The sequence below is a fragment of the Meriones unguiculatus genome, chromosome 12 (genome assembly GCF_030254825.1).
Source record: "Meriones unguiculatus strain TT.TT164.6M chromosome 12, Bangor_MerUng_6.1, whole genome shotgun sequence".
NCBI classification, from domain to species: domain Eukaryota; kingdom Metazoa; phylum Chordata; class Mammalia; order Rodentia; family Muridae; genus Meriones; species Meriones unguiculatus.
This window is the reverse complement of record NC_083360.1, coordinates 21,291,133-21,308,575: the sequence shown is the minus strand read 5'-3', so window position 1 is coordinate 21,308,575 and position 17,443 is coordinate 21,291,133. Positions and strand designations below refer to the sequence as shown.

At 42.1% G+C, this 17,443-nt stretch overlaps 1 protein-coding gene across 2 annotated transcripts in view; it reads left to right on the top strand.

Annotated features, from left to right (window-relative positions):
* The first annotated feature begins 5,055 nt into the window (after nucleotides 1–5,055).
* Nucleotides 5,056–17,443, top strand: part of C1qtnf7 (C1q and TNF related 7) — a 100,314-nt gene continuing 87,926 nt past the window's right edge. The window contains exon 1 of one of the 2 annotated variants that reach the window (XM_060365373.1): nucleotides 5,056–5,373. Coding sequence is in view for 1 of the 2 variants with exons in the window: in XM_021638725.2 (XP_021494400.1) it covers nucleotides 5,674–5,686 (13 nt within the window). In the remaining variant the exon portion in view is untranslated. Of the gene's footprint in view, nucleotides 5,687–17,443 lie in introns of both variants that reach the window. The other variant, XM_021638725.2, reaches the window with a different exon arrangement.

The following is a 17,443-nucleotide window of genomic DNA, read 5'->3' as shown; positions in this document are numbered from 1 at the left end:
TCTATATGAGCCCTGTAGCCGCCAGCATCACAAACTTAACATAATCAACCTTATTCACTGTGTTATAGCAACAAAAAGACTCACAGATCATGTCTTCGGTAGACTTTTTCACATTGGTACTGGTCACGAGACTGGCCTGAGCCAATCAGTCATCAGCAAACTTACATAAGCAGTCTTGAAGAGACATTTGTTTATTTCAACCTTGGAATCCTCTTAAATGTATGCAGCTGCCTGAGGAAGAAACAGATGGGGCAGAGCCAGTTGCTACAACACTGTAAGTTCAGTTCCAGGAAAGCTATGGGGTATACATGGGCTTTGGCAAAATCTGGAAGAACTGCCTAATCTGTGATGGGCAAGATGAGCAGAACAGCCCATCCAACCTGCAGACTTATGAAGAATAATCTGTGGCCAACACTTTCAGTGACTAAGGTTTTAGAAGAAGTTAATGTTAGAAATAGTTAATCGATGTACCTTACTTAGAGATTCCATATTTGTTTTTACCATATGTCTCTTATCATAGAATATTTCAAAGTTTGGTTTCACAGACAATACCCCAGGAAAACACTGGGATAATAAAAATTATTATAACAAAAGGACACTAGCTTTAAAGATACAACAAAGAAAGGACAGTCAAGATTTGATGATGGAGTGTTTTGATAAAAAATGAAATAAAACCCATAGTATAGGTTCAAAATCCAAAGCACTGAAGAGGACTATGTTATTGATGACATATCACTGCCACTCTGGAAGAGTTGATGTAAGGGAATATTAAGGGAAGACTTTAGCTTGGAATATTAAACCCAAGGGATTGAAGTATTTCCTGGAAGTGAGAGCCAATTGCACCAGAAAAGAACCATCCACAGAGGGGGTGGGGTGGTCCTATTTATTCTAAAGAGTCAATAATTGACTAGGAAACATGATTTGAGAGGGTGCCTTATCAAGGCTGAGAACAAACTCAAACTGTAACTCAAATGTTGATTCTGTGATCACCTTTCCATACTCAAGAGACATTGAGCATTAATTGGATATTGACTCACTGGAGGGCAGCCAACAAGCTGGAAGCCTAATTGAAATCATCTTTCTTGAAGAACAGGATCTAAAAGCCAGACTCGTTGGACTTGAGGAAAGATGTAGTTGGTGGGGAAAGGAAACAAAGAGTTTCTTTTGTATATTTGAAAGCCGTGTGTATGGGGGAAGAGGGCAGGCATATTTGATCTGCTTGGAGAAATGTGTTGAGGCTTTGTGACATTGTGTCCCCCTTTTCCTGAGAAGAGTTAAGAAGAAATAGTATGGACACCTGCCAAGAGTGTGCTGATGACCATGAGAAGAGTGAAGAAATGAATTAGAATATTCTCAAGATGTCTTCCAAATATGTAGTCTTACAGCCTACAATAATTGTTTTTTCTAGCCTTGCTGTATAGTTTTAACTCTACAATAAGCTGATCTGTTACCCTTAATCACCAAGACAAGGAAAAGGGTATACTTTCATATTAGTTCTCTCTGGCAGTCATGTTTCCATTACTGTAACAAAATACCTGAGTTAATAAACTTAGGGAAAGAATAGGTTATTTTGTATTACAGTTTGGTGATTTTCATGCTATGACTGATTGAGAGAATTTGGGGAAGGCTCTTGGCAAGGCTGGAGACACATGTGGTACAGCAGCCTGTTCACTTCATAGCTAAGAAGTGACAGACAAGCAATGTGAGGGAGGAAGGTCTGGATCCCACAGTTCCCTCGGGGGAACATGCCCTCACAAACATAAAGCTCTCACATGAGGCCCCTCCCCTTAAAGGTCCCACAACCATCCCATAGTACCACTATGAGGACAAAACTAGCAAATAAGTCTTTCCGGGTCATTCCACATCCAAACCACAGCACTCGCCAAAATCACAATCCATGACAAGAGGGCAAGAGTCTGCAACCCCCAGAAACAACTGGCCCTTCTGTGTCCTCACTGCCCAAGAGCAGCAAGCATTATGTCAGAATCTGTATAAAGGACAGGAAGGAGCCCCCACACCTCCCGAGTGACTTCACCTTGACACTGGTCTTTCTCTACCAATCTAAACACAGAACAATCTCCAAACTTAACAACGTCTTCCCAAGGGAAGATGGAGCTTCATGACAAGATTTGTGCCTCCTCCTAGCCTTTTCCTTCACGTCTGTGTGTAATTGATAGAACTCAGAAAAGATTTATTAGAAAATCCAGGTGAAGCCACCTGGGTTTCAAGATATAATTTGAAACTTGGCTGGCTTTATCGTGCAAGACAGGGGTAATCAAAGTTAACAGTGAGAGCTCAAAGCTTAATACATGAAAAATGTCTGACTGTTCTAGCCACATTCAAAGAGGGGCAAACGTGCTTTCTGAGTAAAAACAACCTGCTGTGTTTTAGAGAAGTTTTCAGAAGAAACCAGAACTTATTGCAAATCTCTGCCAGCAATCAGGCTAAGGGAAATGGACAGTCTAGGAAGGGTCTCTTCGCTTGCCCTGGAGAAAACTTCTCAGCAGCATACAAAAGTTTGAATGGATTGGGAGAGCCAAACAGTCTATATGCAAATTGAAGGACAGCTTCTTACTAGCCCTGTGACCATGAACTAACTGCTTAACATTCAAGTTGTCTATCCATAGAGAGATCAAATTAGTATTTGCCTCACAGGACTGTTGAGAGAATAAGATGAGTTAATGAAATTAAAGATAGATGATATACTTAACAAATAAATAGATAAAAATAAATAAAAATAATGGATTGATAGATAATAGATATAGATTAGACAAGAGAAAACTTTTGGAAAAGATGTTTATTATTATTGTTGTTGCTCTTTATATATATTGTGGTGATGGTTTCATAGTTCTGTATTTTTCCTTCAAACTCATCAAGATGCAGATATTAATTATGCCTAGAATTCCATCTGATCACAACATTCAGATCAAAGACCTTACCTGTCAAATTATCTCCACACATCTAATATCAGCCATGGTTAACCTAGCAACCTAGAAACTTAAACAGAAATCTATAAACAAAACTGGCAAATCCTTCCTTTTGTCTATCTTTATATCTCTCTGCTTCTGTGTTGCTGTATCTCTATGTCTGTCTCAAACACACACACACACACACACACACACACACGCACACGCACACACCTACAAAAAATACAACAGCAATAAATCAACCACCATAAAAATTCTCATTCACAATAGGGTGAAATCAGAAGCAGCAGTTACTGATACCCATTCTAGCCAACCAGCTAGTAAAGGCCCTGCCCCTTCATGGTCAAAAGAGAGTCTTGGATCTACCCACTGGGAAATCCATATGTCCACTGCTCTCTGCTGCTGCCATCATTTCCTCTTGGAACCCCCCCCAAAAAAAATTCTAGCTTTTCTCTTGCTGGGAAGTGAGTATTGGGGAGTTTGCCTTCACATAAGCCTGCATTTCAGATCCTTCCAGTAGAAGCTGTTTTCAGACTTGAAAGACATTCTAAATATAGACTAACAGAACTGCCAGCAACATAATTTGGTAACACCAGCATTTTAACCTGTCAAGATATTGGTAGGCTCCTTCAAATTTCATAAAATAGGTGTTCCCTGACCCTATCCTTTTCCCCTTTCCATTTGGGCTTATGACTTTCCAGGCATGGTCTCATTCTCAAAACACCTTGACAACTACAGCCAGCAGTGGCTGGCCACAGACTATGAGTCTTCTCCCATCCATTTCCCCTAGAGCTAAAAGGTTAGGCCACACATTGCCTTCCAAGTTACTGTTCTTACCAATATCACCAAAGGTTGTGCCACTTCAAGACATGGACTTCTGCCTTTTCAGCCCTGTATCCAGTCCCTCAAACTCATCTATTGCCATATACTTCCCCTGAGTAAAGAGTTCTGATAGAGCAGCATCTCTATCTATCACCTATTTTGCACTGGTTAGGATGATCATGCTTCTGTGGTAAGCATCATAAGATAACTTACTAAATTCCTAATACATAAAGAGGCACAAAAAATTAATATTTAATAAATGCTTTACAGTATGCATGTGTCCTAAAACACTCTTTTGACACATTTGCATTTATACTTTCATAATCACATTTTTTTTTTAAATAAAGCAACACATTCAGAATTACAGGGCCAGTGACTGCAGTATGTGAATCCGTGCCTGGACATCACTCCCCAGTAGAAATGTAAGCAAAAGGAGGCCCCATTATTCCTCTGATCCTCATTATAGAAAACTTAAAACCTGTTCATTTTCCTGTAGGCTTAGGTCATTTCTGTTTGTACTTATTATTTAAGTATTAAAAAATATTTATATACTACCTGTTGTGTAATAGTTACTTGAATACAAGGAGGGATCAATAGCCTTTGAGGGTTCTATCCCAGGACCTGTCTGCATAATTCTGTGCAGTGAGCATACTTAATGGAATGTATCCATGTCCATGTTCTGTTCATTCTTTAATGATTTGTTTGTATAACTGATGCTTTCTACTTATTGAAGGGATTTTATAGCACAGCTGTTCATCAAGTTTGTCAAAGTCATATATTGCCTTATATTGATTTCTACACAAATTGTGAGATATTAATAACTTTGAAGGGGAGTGTACATGCAAATCAAGAGTGATACAAACTATTAATTGATATAAACATAAGCATGACTCCATTCAGTATTTATTGAGCACAGGTTACTTAGCAGGCACTAAGCAAGACCTATTTTGATTTATACCATAAAATACTTTGAAATCAACATCTAAACCATGCTTTAAAAGTTGGGTATAATTTTAATTTATGTGTGTGTGTGTGTGTGCGCTCCTGACACTGAGAAGAAATGAATAGTAAAATGTACAATACACTCACCAATTAAAATGCCAGAAGATTTATTCTGATTACAGGCTAAAATATCAGAAGATTTATTCAATTACTTAGACATAATTTGCAAAGTATGTGTCCTTCCTAGATTTATGATACACATGTGGAATAATGCTTAAGCAAGACCAACGCAAATCACATCATCCTAAGCATTTCCCTGTTTCAGGAAAACAGTGGTGAGCAATTAAGGACAAGTCACAGAGAAACTACCCTGTTAACAAAAGCGATGTGTGGACACGACTCCAGTGGTTTAGCCCCTTCCCCAAGCTGCAGGATAAACTTTCCTGAGTGCTTTTGTTTCTGCGGGGAAATGATGCCTGTCGACCTCTAGATACCACTTTAAAAGGCTACAGGGACGCGAATCCACGTAGTGCAAACAGCGATGGCTGCAGAGAGACGAGACGGAAATTCCTCCAGATACCTGAAACCCTTGCTTTGCATCTGCCTCTGTCTAGGGTTTGCAGAAGAACCTTGCCCACTCCTCCTTATTCCTAACGAGTGTATATTGTAGACTCTTTGAAATGTGAGTATTATGGGAAGGATCACAGTTGCTTTAAATTATAGAAGTTGGCAAGTGCCTGGGAGAAGGAGTGGGAGGTTGTTTAAACTGAGAAAGACGGTTGCAAAAGTTCGTACGACAGCATGAGCTCCGAGCTTCACGCACATCCTTTACTCTTCATCAAGATGCTTCTCTGCATTGTTGTGGAGCAGACTGAATAGTAAACACAATTCTGCTCTGAGTATTTTTTTTAATGGTTTCTAAATTCATGGGAGAACCAAAGCAAGGAAGTCTCATGTTTGGGGAAGAAGTCTGAGCCCAGAAATGCCCAGGAAAGGTAAGCTATCGTTTTCACTCCAGCCTTTTCTCTTTCCCCCTCCTATTTGGACTTTATCAAAATATTTGCAGGAAGAACCACAGACAGCTACTTGTAAGGGAATGGGGGATGTGTGGATAGAATGTCAACAAATGATAAGTCAGAGATCGGAAACTCAGCAGTGGTGTCTCTACTACTTTCTATTCCGGTTGACGTAGCAAAAGTCTATGTATGCAAATGCTGTTTCTCTTAGAAAAGGTCAGAGGGGTCTCAAAACCCCCAGTCTTTGAGCATAGACTGTCCAGTGGGCAGTGAGCTTGTGCATGGTTAAGATCTCGGTATCTTTTTCTACGAAACTCGACTGCCAGAGCTGAGAGTCTTAGAACTCGGGAAACTTTCTCATGGATTATGGTAACGTCCTAAAATGTCTGTGCCTTACTACTTTATGGAATATGTCTTTTACAGTTACATAAACCATTTGACTCTTTCTCGTAAGAACCTAGGACGATGTTACTGATACTAATTTTATCTCCTTGGAGGAGAAAAAAATCAAAACGACATATTTAGCTTAAGCCAAAGTTGCCCGAGTGTGTCCTTATCTGATTATGGTGACTGACTTGTTAACCATGCCTTTGGATAGCTCTTGGTTTGGTTTTCTATGCAGTGGCCGCCAGAGAAGCATCTTGGGGTGGAGGGACATGTGAATATTCTGTGCATCTTTTTGTTTCCTGGAGAAACTCTGTTATCAGTAAGTTCCTATTTTTTTCCAAGGCAGAATTCCAGGTACAAAAATAAAATTAAAAATCCCCAGATATTCACTGAGATCAGAAGATGGATCTTGCAGGCTAAAACTTTTAGCATGTCCCTGCATTCATTGCTCCACGTGCAGATATATGTATGTGCTGTCAGGTAGAGGTAAAAGAAGTGTGGGTTTGACTGTGTTGAAGTGCTTGGGACATGGAGGAGACCTCTGGAGACAAGGCCCAACTGTGTAGAAGTAGTGGCATTCAAGGCAGTTAGGCCCCCCGAACAGAATGGGAGGCATTGCTGCAGTCACTAAGAAAGAACTTTACCTTCTTGCTACTTTTCCCTTCCACGTCAAAATCTAGTTACCTAATGAAGATTGCTTGTGGTTTCCCTTGCCTTGAGGTCTTGGTGATTAAGGTCAGACTAAAGGCATTACTGCATAAAAGCAAGAGGTAACGCTATTAGTCCCTGGCAAGGTAGCAAAGGAATACCATTTGCTAGCTGCTTCCCTCCGCGCATAATTGCTAGTGGGGTAAGTAGCCCTCAGTGGATAATTCATACATCTCTCCTTTCATTTCTTCCTTGCTTTCTTTTTCTTCCTCTATTATACCCACACTAGCCCACAGACCAATTCGAGGAAGCAAGGGTCAGACAGGCAAAACTATCACCCCAGCCTCTCTTCCTTCTGACACACCCCTGGACAGTAGAGGAAGCCCCCACCCTATCTGGAGGGGGTCTCCAGTACCCCACCCATGACCTCATCGCAGGCAGCTCTGAGAGCTGGATGGCCAGAGTTTTCATGGCGCCTGAGTGGGCCCTAGGGATGGGTGTGGCCTAAAAATGCGCAGTATGGCATGACGTGACTTTCCACCATCACGGGCTCCCACAGAGGCTGGCGGCATTTCTGGAAGACAAACTTGCCAGACTCCACCCCAGAGCCCAAGAAGCATACCCCCACCCAGATGCACACCCCAAGAAGATGAAAACAAAGGCGACCAGGGTTGCTAGTAAAAATCCCCAAGACAGCTGACTCATCTGAGGCTCAGTCACAGGGGCTTTGTGATGGAACATGACAGCACCTTGGAAGCAACTGGTCAGGGTTGTCTCCCAAAGGGTTTTGATGAAAACCCAAGGTGATCTAACTGTGGCCCTGCTACAGAATCTGTGAGAAAAAAAGCAGCCTCTTCTAGGAACTAGGAAAAGGGGAATGTTAGTTACTGATCTGCCAGGCAGACACTAGCTACCTGTCTAAAAGGCTTTGGTGTGAACGAGGCTTAGCCAAGTTTGGGGGACATAGAATTACCCTCAAGCCCAGACTGGATAAGCCATGCTTGGTGATCAAAAGCAGAATGGCTAGAAAAGGAACTCCACCTTCTTCAATAAGACTGTTGAAGGGCCCTTTAGCAATGTGCTTTAGTTCAGTGTCTAAGTGGGTAACATAGTAATGGGAAGAGGGACTGCCTCTGACATGAACTGATTGGCCTGCTCTTTGATCACCTCACCCTGATGGGGGAACAGCCTTACCAGGCCACAGAGGAAGACAATGCAGCCACTCTGGTGAGATCTGATAGGCTAGGATCAGAAGGAAGGAGAGGAAGACCTCCTCTATCAGTGGACTTGGGGAGGGGCATGCATGGAGAAGGGGGAGGGAAAGTGAAATTGAGAGGTTTATGGGGGAATACAAAGTGAATAAAGTGTAATTAATACAAATTAAAATAAAAAATATTTTTTAAAAAAGCAGTCTTAACATTAGCAGCAGTACAGACAACAGGAGAATGTCAAGAAATGCTTTGTACTGCAGTCTGCTTGGGTCAAAGAGATATTCCTATAGAACAGCCTTTGAACTAGACTTTGGAGGCTGAGCCCCTTACAATGAGAAAACCAAAGGATGGTGCATCCTACATAGAGGTATAAAGATCACCACAGCTCTCCAATGGAGAAATATCTGGATGGTCAATCTATTTCTCAGTGTGAGTTCCAAGGCAACTGGTTTTATGGCTATTAGCCAGAGGATAGTCCAGTGGAATGCTTGGTCAGGCAACTTTGGGAATGTGGAAAGCTATGCATCACGGTGAATCAGGGCATTTGGTTCTAACTTCACAGATGTCAGACATCATATCCCAGCCTTCATTCTGTTGTATGAACTTGGACAGGGTTTCACTCATTAGATGAGAATAGCAAATATATCCATCTTCTGAGGGCGTTCTGAGGATGGCCTTAGAGAATCCACATGAAGGCCTAGCTCAGAATGTCTGGCATGACAGCTTGATAATGTCAGCTATCATCAGCAATTCAGCTCTGTTTTTACTGCAGGACCTCTTCCCGTTTTAGCTGGTCTTTGACTCTCCATGAGAGGGATGATCATTAGAATCTAATGTTTTCCAAAGTCATTAGACCAAAAAACTTAAAAAAAAAAAAAGCAGCATGAATGCATGTCGAAAACTAATGAGCTGAGTACAGTGTCCTTAAATTGCATGAGGTTTCCCAAGACTCAATAAAAATGTACCAATTCTCACAGGCCACTTCACAGACTGTCCTCTTCGGAAGCCCAGCTGAGATTCTCATGTCCAAGAAAATTGACTTATAAAATCCAATTTCAAGTCGTAGATGGAAAAGGGGCAGTAAAGTAAAAATGTTGTCAGTGAATAAACACTGGAAAAGTCAGTCTCTACCTACTGGCCGAGGACCCAACTGTGCAGTGTGTCCACGCTAAATTAGCCGAAACCCCTATGTTCCAGGGACTTCCCAGCTAAAGGGAGAGAATAAGATGTGTGTTACTGAGCTGAAATGCAAAATTCAATCACTGTAATATAGAATGTAAGAGAGACTTCAAGTAAACGAAACTCCGAAAAGAGAAGAGCCCGATAATCAGAATAGCCAGCCATGTTCCTTCATGTCTGGCCATAATCCTACACGACATGACGAGGCCATGCATAACTTATATCCCTCAGGTGGAAGAGGTTAACTCCATCCACACAAGAAAGCTAACACCCATGGGAACTCGGAAAACTTCATAATCTTTCAGAGCCTATGTGCTAAAGAGGGAGTTTCAAATTAAGTACATCCAATACTCTGTCCCTGGCCAGGAAAGATTCCTCAAATTAGGAAACATGTTGTATGATCCCTAAAGGAGCAGTGAGGACTGGTGGTTGGGGCATTCCAGGCAGAGAGGACATCACTAAGAGAGCATAGGAGAGAACTGAGGAGTGACAAGAGGGTGGCCCTGACAGAATAAGTGCCCACAGAGAGCAGAGCACCAAGGAAGATGAGCTCCAGACACTAGATTGCAATCACAGAAAAATCTAAATGCCAGAACATAAGGGATTTTTCCCCCCATGGGATAACCATTAAATGTTTGTAAACAAGAAAGCATCATGATGAGAACAGAGAGAAATCCTTGTTAAAGGGCTGGATGTGTGCAGCCGAGACAGCAGGCACTAAAGCTCTTGCAGACTGTATGCAGAGAAGGGCTCACTAGGCCCAGTCTACAGAGTCCAGACCATGTCTGTGGCCTTTGAAACAGCAACCCTGAAGCCTCATGTTCGATGTGGTCCTCCTTCTCAATTCCAGTACAATTGACCCGAGTCAGGAACGAGGGAGGGGCTGGCTGGACAAGGAAAGCCCTCCCGGTCCACACTCAGGAAGATAACATTCTAAGTACTTTTATGGAAGTCATTAACTGTACAGTTCCATATTCGTTCACTGGGTTCCAGACTTTTACCTCATACCAAGCAGGCACATTTCCAAAACCACCTTTGGAGCTACAAAAGTTTTACGAGTTTACAGCTATAGCGATTACATAATAATGGTATTGGCATGCAATGATGGGGGGGGTGCTGTTTTAATATATCCCTTCCGGAGGGACTGTCCCTCCTCCTGGCTGGCTGCCTTTTGCAAAAATAAGCTCTCTTGTGTGAGGGTTCTGCCTGCAGCTTGTAAGGCATTCTTGGAGTTTTTTGAATGACAGTACTCACAGGGGTTGCTTTATGAGCCTCTGCAACACCCCAGGTGATGGCATTCAGAGAGCAGGGATTAATCTTCCCTGACTCCCCAGTGCCTTACAAATGGAGCAGGCCAGAGCCCTAATCTACAAGCAGAGGTCTGCAAGAAATGTCACATTCCTGTACTTTCTTTAATTCAACTGAAATCTGATTTTACAAATCCACACCAGCAGGGCCCTAGCCTCAGAAATTCTTGGTGCTGCCAGCTCCACCATCTGCAGCACCAGAATCAGGCAAAACTCTCAAAAGGACCTCATTCACGCCAGTCACACCAGCTCTCACAGATTGCCTGTCTCTTCAGGCCTTTGGATCGCACTTCCAAACCCTGGCTGGGCACTGGGCATCACTGAAAAGATGGGGGAGCCTAGGATCTGAGCATTGCTCGGCAGCCCTGGCCCCTGACATATGACAAACTGTGAAAGATAGCCACGCTGACTTCTGAGACTCTTAAATCCTAGTCTGCCGGGTCTGGGAAAATCTTTCATCAAAACCCTTTCATTTCTGCCTCTCCCACGTATAATTTTTTTTTTTTAATTTTGAGGTTGTGATTTAACTACCTTTCCCCGTTGTCTTTCCTCCCTTCAAGCCCTCCCATATAGCCCTTCCCACTCTCCTTTAAATTCATGCCTCTTTTTTTTCATTAATTGTTATTGCATGACAACATGTACTTGCATATACATACATATATTCCTCAATATAACCTGTGGAGTCTATACAATGCTGTTACCTGTGTGTATGTTTTCAGGCCTGACCATTTGGCACTGGGCAGCCCATTGGCTAATCAGTGTGCTCTTCCCTGGAGAGGACCACTTACCTTGCTCCCAACTTTACTCAGTTTCCTATAGTTCTCTGCTATAGGGTTGGGGCCTCTTGGACTTTTCCCTTTGCAGTTTGGAATGTTGCTTGGTGCCGTCCTCATGAAGCCGGAACTCTTTGAAAAGAAAGGCAGAATTTTCGCTCTCCTTGACACAAGGAAGCACAAAGGATCTGGCAATATCCTTGACATGCCGGAATGGAGAAGGAGGACAGCATACAAATGAACATTTCAGGAAGTGATTCTGTCACGTGTTCCTGGTAGGTGTTAAATAACCACCCAGGAAATGTGCATCCACTTAGCTAAAAAAACAAATTCTTCACAGGTACAAGCTTCCACCATAGGAAGTATGTGCTCTGCTCAACGTTAACAGAGTCCTTTTCACAGTGCCTGCTGCACGGCCAGCACAGCATGTGGTGTGCCAATGTCACCCTTTGTGTTTAGGTAAGGGAAGGTGGGAAACTTGTCTAAGGACCTTCAGGTAGCGTAGCGTATGTACGTAAATGTGTGTATGGATGTGTTTGTATGCTCACAGATGCACATGTGCACATGTGTGAGACCAGAGGACAACTTGAATATTGTCCCTCAGGAAACAGTCACCTTTTCTTTTGTTTGAGAGACTGACTGACTGCTAAGCCCCAAAGATCTGTCTCTGCCTCTTCACCACTGGGATTTTAAGAGCAGGCCACCATGCTCACTCGGCACCATTTCCTGATATTTAAACATGCATGGGTGCTAGGAATGAAACCCAGGTCCTCCTAGTTGCATGGCAGGCACATTACTAACTGAGAAATCTCTGCAGCCCATGGAGTAGGTATTTGCACTTACGTTATGTCTGTCTCAAAAAATATCTACACACTTTCTCTTCTGCCGCACAGAGTTCCAGAAAGAATTCCGTGTGGCTTATTACCCTGTCTTGTAGCTCAGCCGTGTGATAGCAGATCCATGATGCATTCCTGTTGAAGAGAGTGCGACAAATGATAAAGGATGGTATCCAATGCAGTTAGAAAAGAGATCAACTTCTCATCCTTTCTTCCATCTTCTGCCTGTAACTCAGGAGAAGAAAGTGACTCCTAACTCATGAACGTCTAACTTACAGAAAAGCATCAAACTGATGCAGTTTCAAGCCTCCACATTCTACCAATAACGCAAAGCCAGAGCTGATGCTGTTGCCCTGAAACACATTGCTACCAGATGGTCTCAGACAAAATTCAAGAGCAGTCATTAAAACACTATTTGCTAGCTAATGGCCAACATCCTCTAAACAGCTTATCCCCTTAAATTAGAACATTTTTTAGCGTATTGTGGGTTTTTCTACATTAATTTACTTGTACAAAACTTTATGAAGTAATTTCTATTTCATTCCATTCTAAACTCTAGTTGGACATCAACCTGGTTTGGCATTAATTTGTTTACCAAGACATTCTATTGGCTTCCAGGGACACTGCCATTTCCTTTCCCCCTCTACAATAAAGATCCTGTTTGTGTATGTGAATTTAGGTGATGCTATATTTTCAGTGTGTTCCTTCAAAAGAAGATATTGAAAACTGAAATGCAACAGTGTTGGGAGGCAGAGCTCAGTGGGAGGCCCTGGGTTGTATGGACTCCACTGTCTTGAGGGTATTGATACCCTCTGAACAGGGTTTCCTTCTAACAAGTTGCAGTGTATGCTTGTGCTCATGCCCTGTTGTTTCTCCAACAAGATAACACATCTTCAAGGCCTTTATTAGCTAAGGGCTCTGATGTGAGCCTTGACGATCAGAACTTAATGTTTGTTACATGTAAACTGTCTAATTTCCAGTTTTCTGTCACAGCTGTATAAAAGGCACTGAAATGGGAGCTTCTAGCATCCATCTAGAGCACTCTCCTTGCCACTTTCATGCCTTCCACTTTCTTCCATAAATCTCACTCTTGTGATCACCCAGCCCATGGTTCTTAAGGTGGCTCTTTACTAAAAGAGGGCTGAAGAATCTGAGTCCTTTTCCATTAATGAATTACATCAAGCCATCTTATTACCTACCAAAGAATTACAACTTCATGTCATTCCAATGCAATCTGGAGATGTAAAGAAAATACTTGTTTCTTGAAGAAGTTTACATACCATGTCTTTAAATATGCAGTGTGTATGTTCTACATTTGCCCTGAGGTCAAGAGTGAATGCTATCTTTTTTTAATTTTTATTTTTTGTATTAATTACAGTTTATTCACTTTGTATCCCAGCTGTAGACCCCTCCTTCATTCCTCCCAATCCCACCTCCCTCCTTCATCTCCCATGCCTCTCTCCAAGTCCACTGATAGGGAAGGTCCTCCTCCCCTTCCCTCTGGCCCTAGCCTATTAGGTCTCTTCAGGACTGGCTGCATTGTCTTCCTCTGTGGCCTGGTAAGGCTGCTCCCCTTCTCAGAGGGAAGTGATCACAGAGCCAGCCACTGAGTTCATATCAGAGACAGTCCCTGTTCCCCTTACTAGGGTACCCACTTGGATACTGAGCTGCTATGGGATACATCTGACAAGGGCTTCATGAATGGTCTTTAGTTGGAGTATCAGTCTCAGAAAATACTATGCCCAGATAGTGCCTAGATTTTTTGGTTCTGTTGCCCTCCTTGTGGAGCTCCTGTCCCCTTCAGGTCTCATTATCTACCTCTTCTTTCCTAAGATTCCTTGCACTCTGACCAAAGTTTGGTTATGAGTCTCAGCATCTGCTTTGATAGACTGCTGGGTAGAGTCTTTCAGAGTCCCTCTGTGGTAGGTTCCTGTCTCGTTTCCTATTTTCTTCTTCTTCCAATGTTCATCTTGTTTGTCTTTCTGAGTGAGGATTAAACATCTTATCCAGGGTCCTCCTTCTTGCTTGGCTTCTTTAGGTGTACATATTTAGGTGTATGTTTGTTCTATATTATGTGTCTAATATCTACTTATAAGTGAGTAAATACCATGTGTGTCTTTCTGTTTCTGGGATACCTCACTCAGGATGAGCTTTTCTAGTTTGCACCATTTGCCTGCAAATTTCATGATTTCCTTGTTTTTAATTGCTGAATAATATTCCAGGGTATAAATATGCCACAATTTCTGCATCCATTCCTCAGTTGAGGGACATCTGAGTTGTTTCCAGGTTCTGGCTATTACAAATAAAGCTGTCACGAACATAGTTGAGCAAATGTCCTTGTTGTGTACTTGAACATCTTTTGAATATATGCCTAGGAATGGTATGCTGAATCTTGAGGAAGATCTATTCCTAATTGAGAAAGTGTCCGATTGATATCCAAAGTGGTTGTAAAAGTTGACATTCCTACCAGCAATGGAGGAGGGTTCCCCTTTCTCCACATCCTCTCCAGCATGTATTGTCACTTGATTGTTTTTGACCTTAGCCAGAGTGAATGCTATCTCAATGGACTCTCTAACTACATCCAAGATATACACTTTCTTTTCAGCTTTAATACCAACAGGAGCATAGTGTTGATACCTAATAAAATCACCCCTTTTAGGAAACACCACAGATCACCAGAAACTTCTGCATTGTGTAAGAATCTGGTTATTACTGAGGGTTTATGACTGCCCTTATTCTGCTTCTTAATATAGCAAGGAGAAGTCCTCTTTCTTCTCTGCCTGTCTTCCCCCAATTCTCCAGGATCTCTCTTCATAGGAAGAATATTTCTCTGTGCTTTGTGGCTTACTTAGGATGTATGTGTGTGCTCCCTTGACATAGAATACAGGCTTGACCCCAGGTTCCAAATGACCTCCACATCTCCTGTCATAGTTTTTGCTTTTCCTGTTACTATAATACAAGCATCCTGACAGAAACAACTTCAGGGAGGAGGGTTTCATTTTGTCTCATGCCTCAAGAGTCCAATCATCCATGGCTGGAAAATCAAGGCAGGAGGAGCTTGAAGTTGTATTCGAGGTCAGGAAAAAGATAGCAACAGTTGCTTATGCTCAACTAGCTTTCTTCCTTTTGTTCAGCCCAGGACCCGAGTCCAGGGAAGGCGGCTCACTTTTAGGGTTGGTCAATTATCCTGTCCTCAGTTATCCTAACCAAGATCATTCCTCAAAGATGTTCTTGTATCCCAGAGCTGATTCCAGATCCTGTTAGGTTCACAATCAATATACATACCAAATCCATCTCCAAGTCCTGAGGTACAGAGGCTACTTGAAATTTCGCCCTGAAAAAAGAAAGAAAGAAATGTTATCCTTAATCTTGATTTAACAAAAAAGAGCATGACCATCAATTAATGGCTTCAAATGGAAAACCAGATGTTTTGGGGGGTATCCCTAACTACTGCTCATAATATTGTCTGGCACCCACAGTACAGGACAGCTGTAATGCTCTGTGGCTCAAAGATCCTATTCTATTAATGCTAAATTTGCACCAATAACCCCATTAGTTAACACACACACACACACACCACATATACACACACACACAAAACAAAACAAAACAAAACAAAAAACCTAAAACATTGTGTCTCTTAAAATGGCTTTTGTTTTCACCCATATTAGAGCTCTGTTTTTTCTTTTGTTAGTTAACTAAAATTAATCACAAATTAAGAACCCAGAATTATAGTCGTTTGGTATGCCAGACTTTTCCCTTTTTTGTGATGATGTGTAAGTCATGTGACCTGTCTGACCCACTATTCCTCCTTGAAAATGGGACCAATGTATACCTACCTCCTGGCTCATTAGATGTATTGATACACTATGTAAGAAGCCTGTAGGCTGGCAGGTAGACCACAAATGAATTATTGCTGAGTGGCTCATCCTTTAGGCAAGCTTGATAACTTCCCCTTGCCCCTTTTGCTATGGTGGATTTTTTCTCTCTGAACAAACTAACACCCAATTTAATGAATAAAAACAAAATACAAGCGAAGCGAACTCAAACACCCCAAGGACTCAGGGAAAAGACTTATGTGAGAGTGTAAACATGTCCAGGGAGGTAATTACAGCCAAGCTAAACATGTTTCCATGAAGTTGTGAGGACAAAATGACAAGCACATTCCAGGCTGGCTCTCAGCTTGCTTTCATTATGTCATGCCTCTTTATATATGTCTCACTTTCTACCCTTTCACTGTAGATCAGCCCCACTCAGCAGTCATCCACCGTCTGAGAAGATTAAATAGAAAATTCTATGAATAAATAATTCATGTTTTAAGTTATAAGCCATTCAGAATAGTGCGGAAAAACCTCACGGCATCCCAAACTCTCCTTCCTGGGACATGGATTAGTCCTTTGTCCAGAGTATCCATTCTGTATATACTACCCATCACTTAATAGCCTTTCCAGTGTTCAAACTGGGTGTTCTGACTTCACAGTGCATACCTTCAAGTAACCCTGTTTACTTAATACTGATGCCAGAGTGCAGACATTTATTACAGTTTAATTGTTTAACGCCGTTGATTATTATTGTTAATGCTGTTAACCTCTCATTGTACCTAATGTATAAGTTAAACATTATCATACATATGCATGTATAGTTCTAAAATCCCATAGTACACAGAGGTCAGTACTATGTGAGGTTTTGAACATCCACTGGATTTTAGACAGTCATCTCTGTAGAGAATAGGGCATATGACTGTCTGGTTTGGGATGATCTGTGCTAGCTATTTGAATACACAATGCAAGGCTCTTTCCCTGGTGCTTCTGTCCATGAAAGAAAATATAACCATTGCTCAAAAATACACTATCAATAGGATACCAGCATATTTCTGGACAACAGACTGAGTGAGCAGCCACAGTTATCCACCTGCAAAAGTAAGCAGGAGGCAGTGGGGGCTACATGCTTTAGCTGAAGCAGGCAGGTCCCACATACCCTGGGGATGTTATCCAAGGGGAACGTGGCCTAATAGTGCCAGATCTTCAGATGTGTTGTTGTTGTTGGTTTGGTTTGGGTTGGGTTTTTAGAGACAAGGTTTCTCTGTGCATCCTTGGCCATGCTGGACTCGATTTGTAGACTAGACTGGCCTAGAACTCACAGAGATCTGCCCACCTCTGCCTCCCTGAGTGCTGGGATTACAGGTGTGTGCCACCATGCCCCGCTCAGCTCTTCAGATTTTTTTAATGAAACCCTCATGTCTAGATTTCTTTATGAAATTTTCCTTGGCAAGGGAAATGGTTCTTTCAGTGAAATGCTTGATGAACAGGTATGAGAACCTGACTCACAGAAAAAAAAAAATTATGTGTGTGTGAGCATGTGCTTGTAAACCCCACCTCCACCCCCAAGAAGGCAA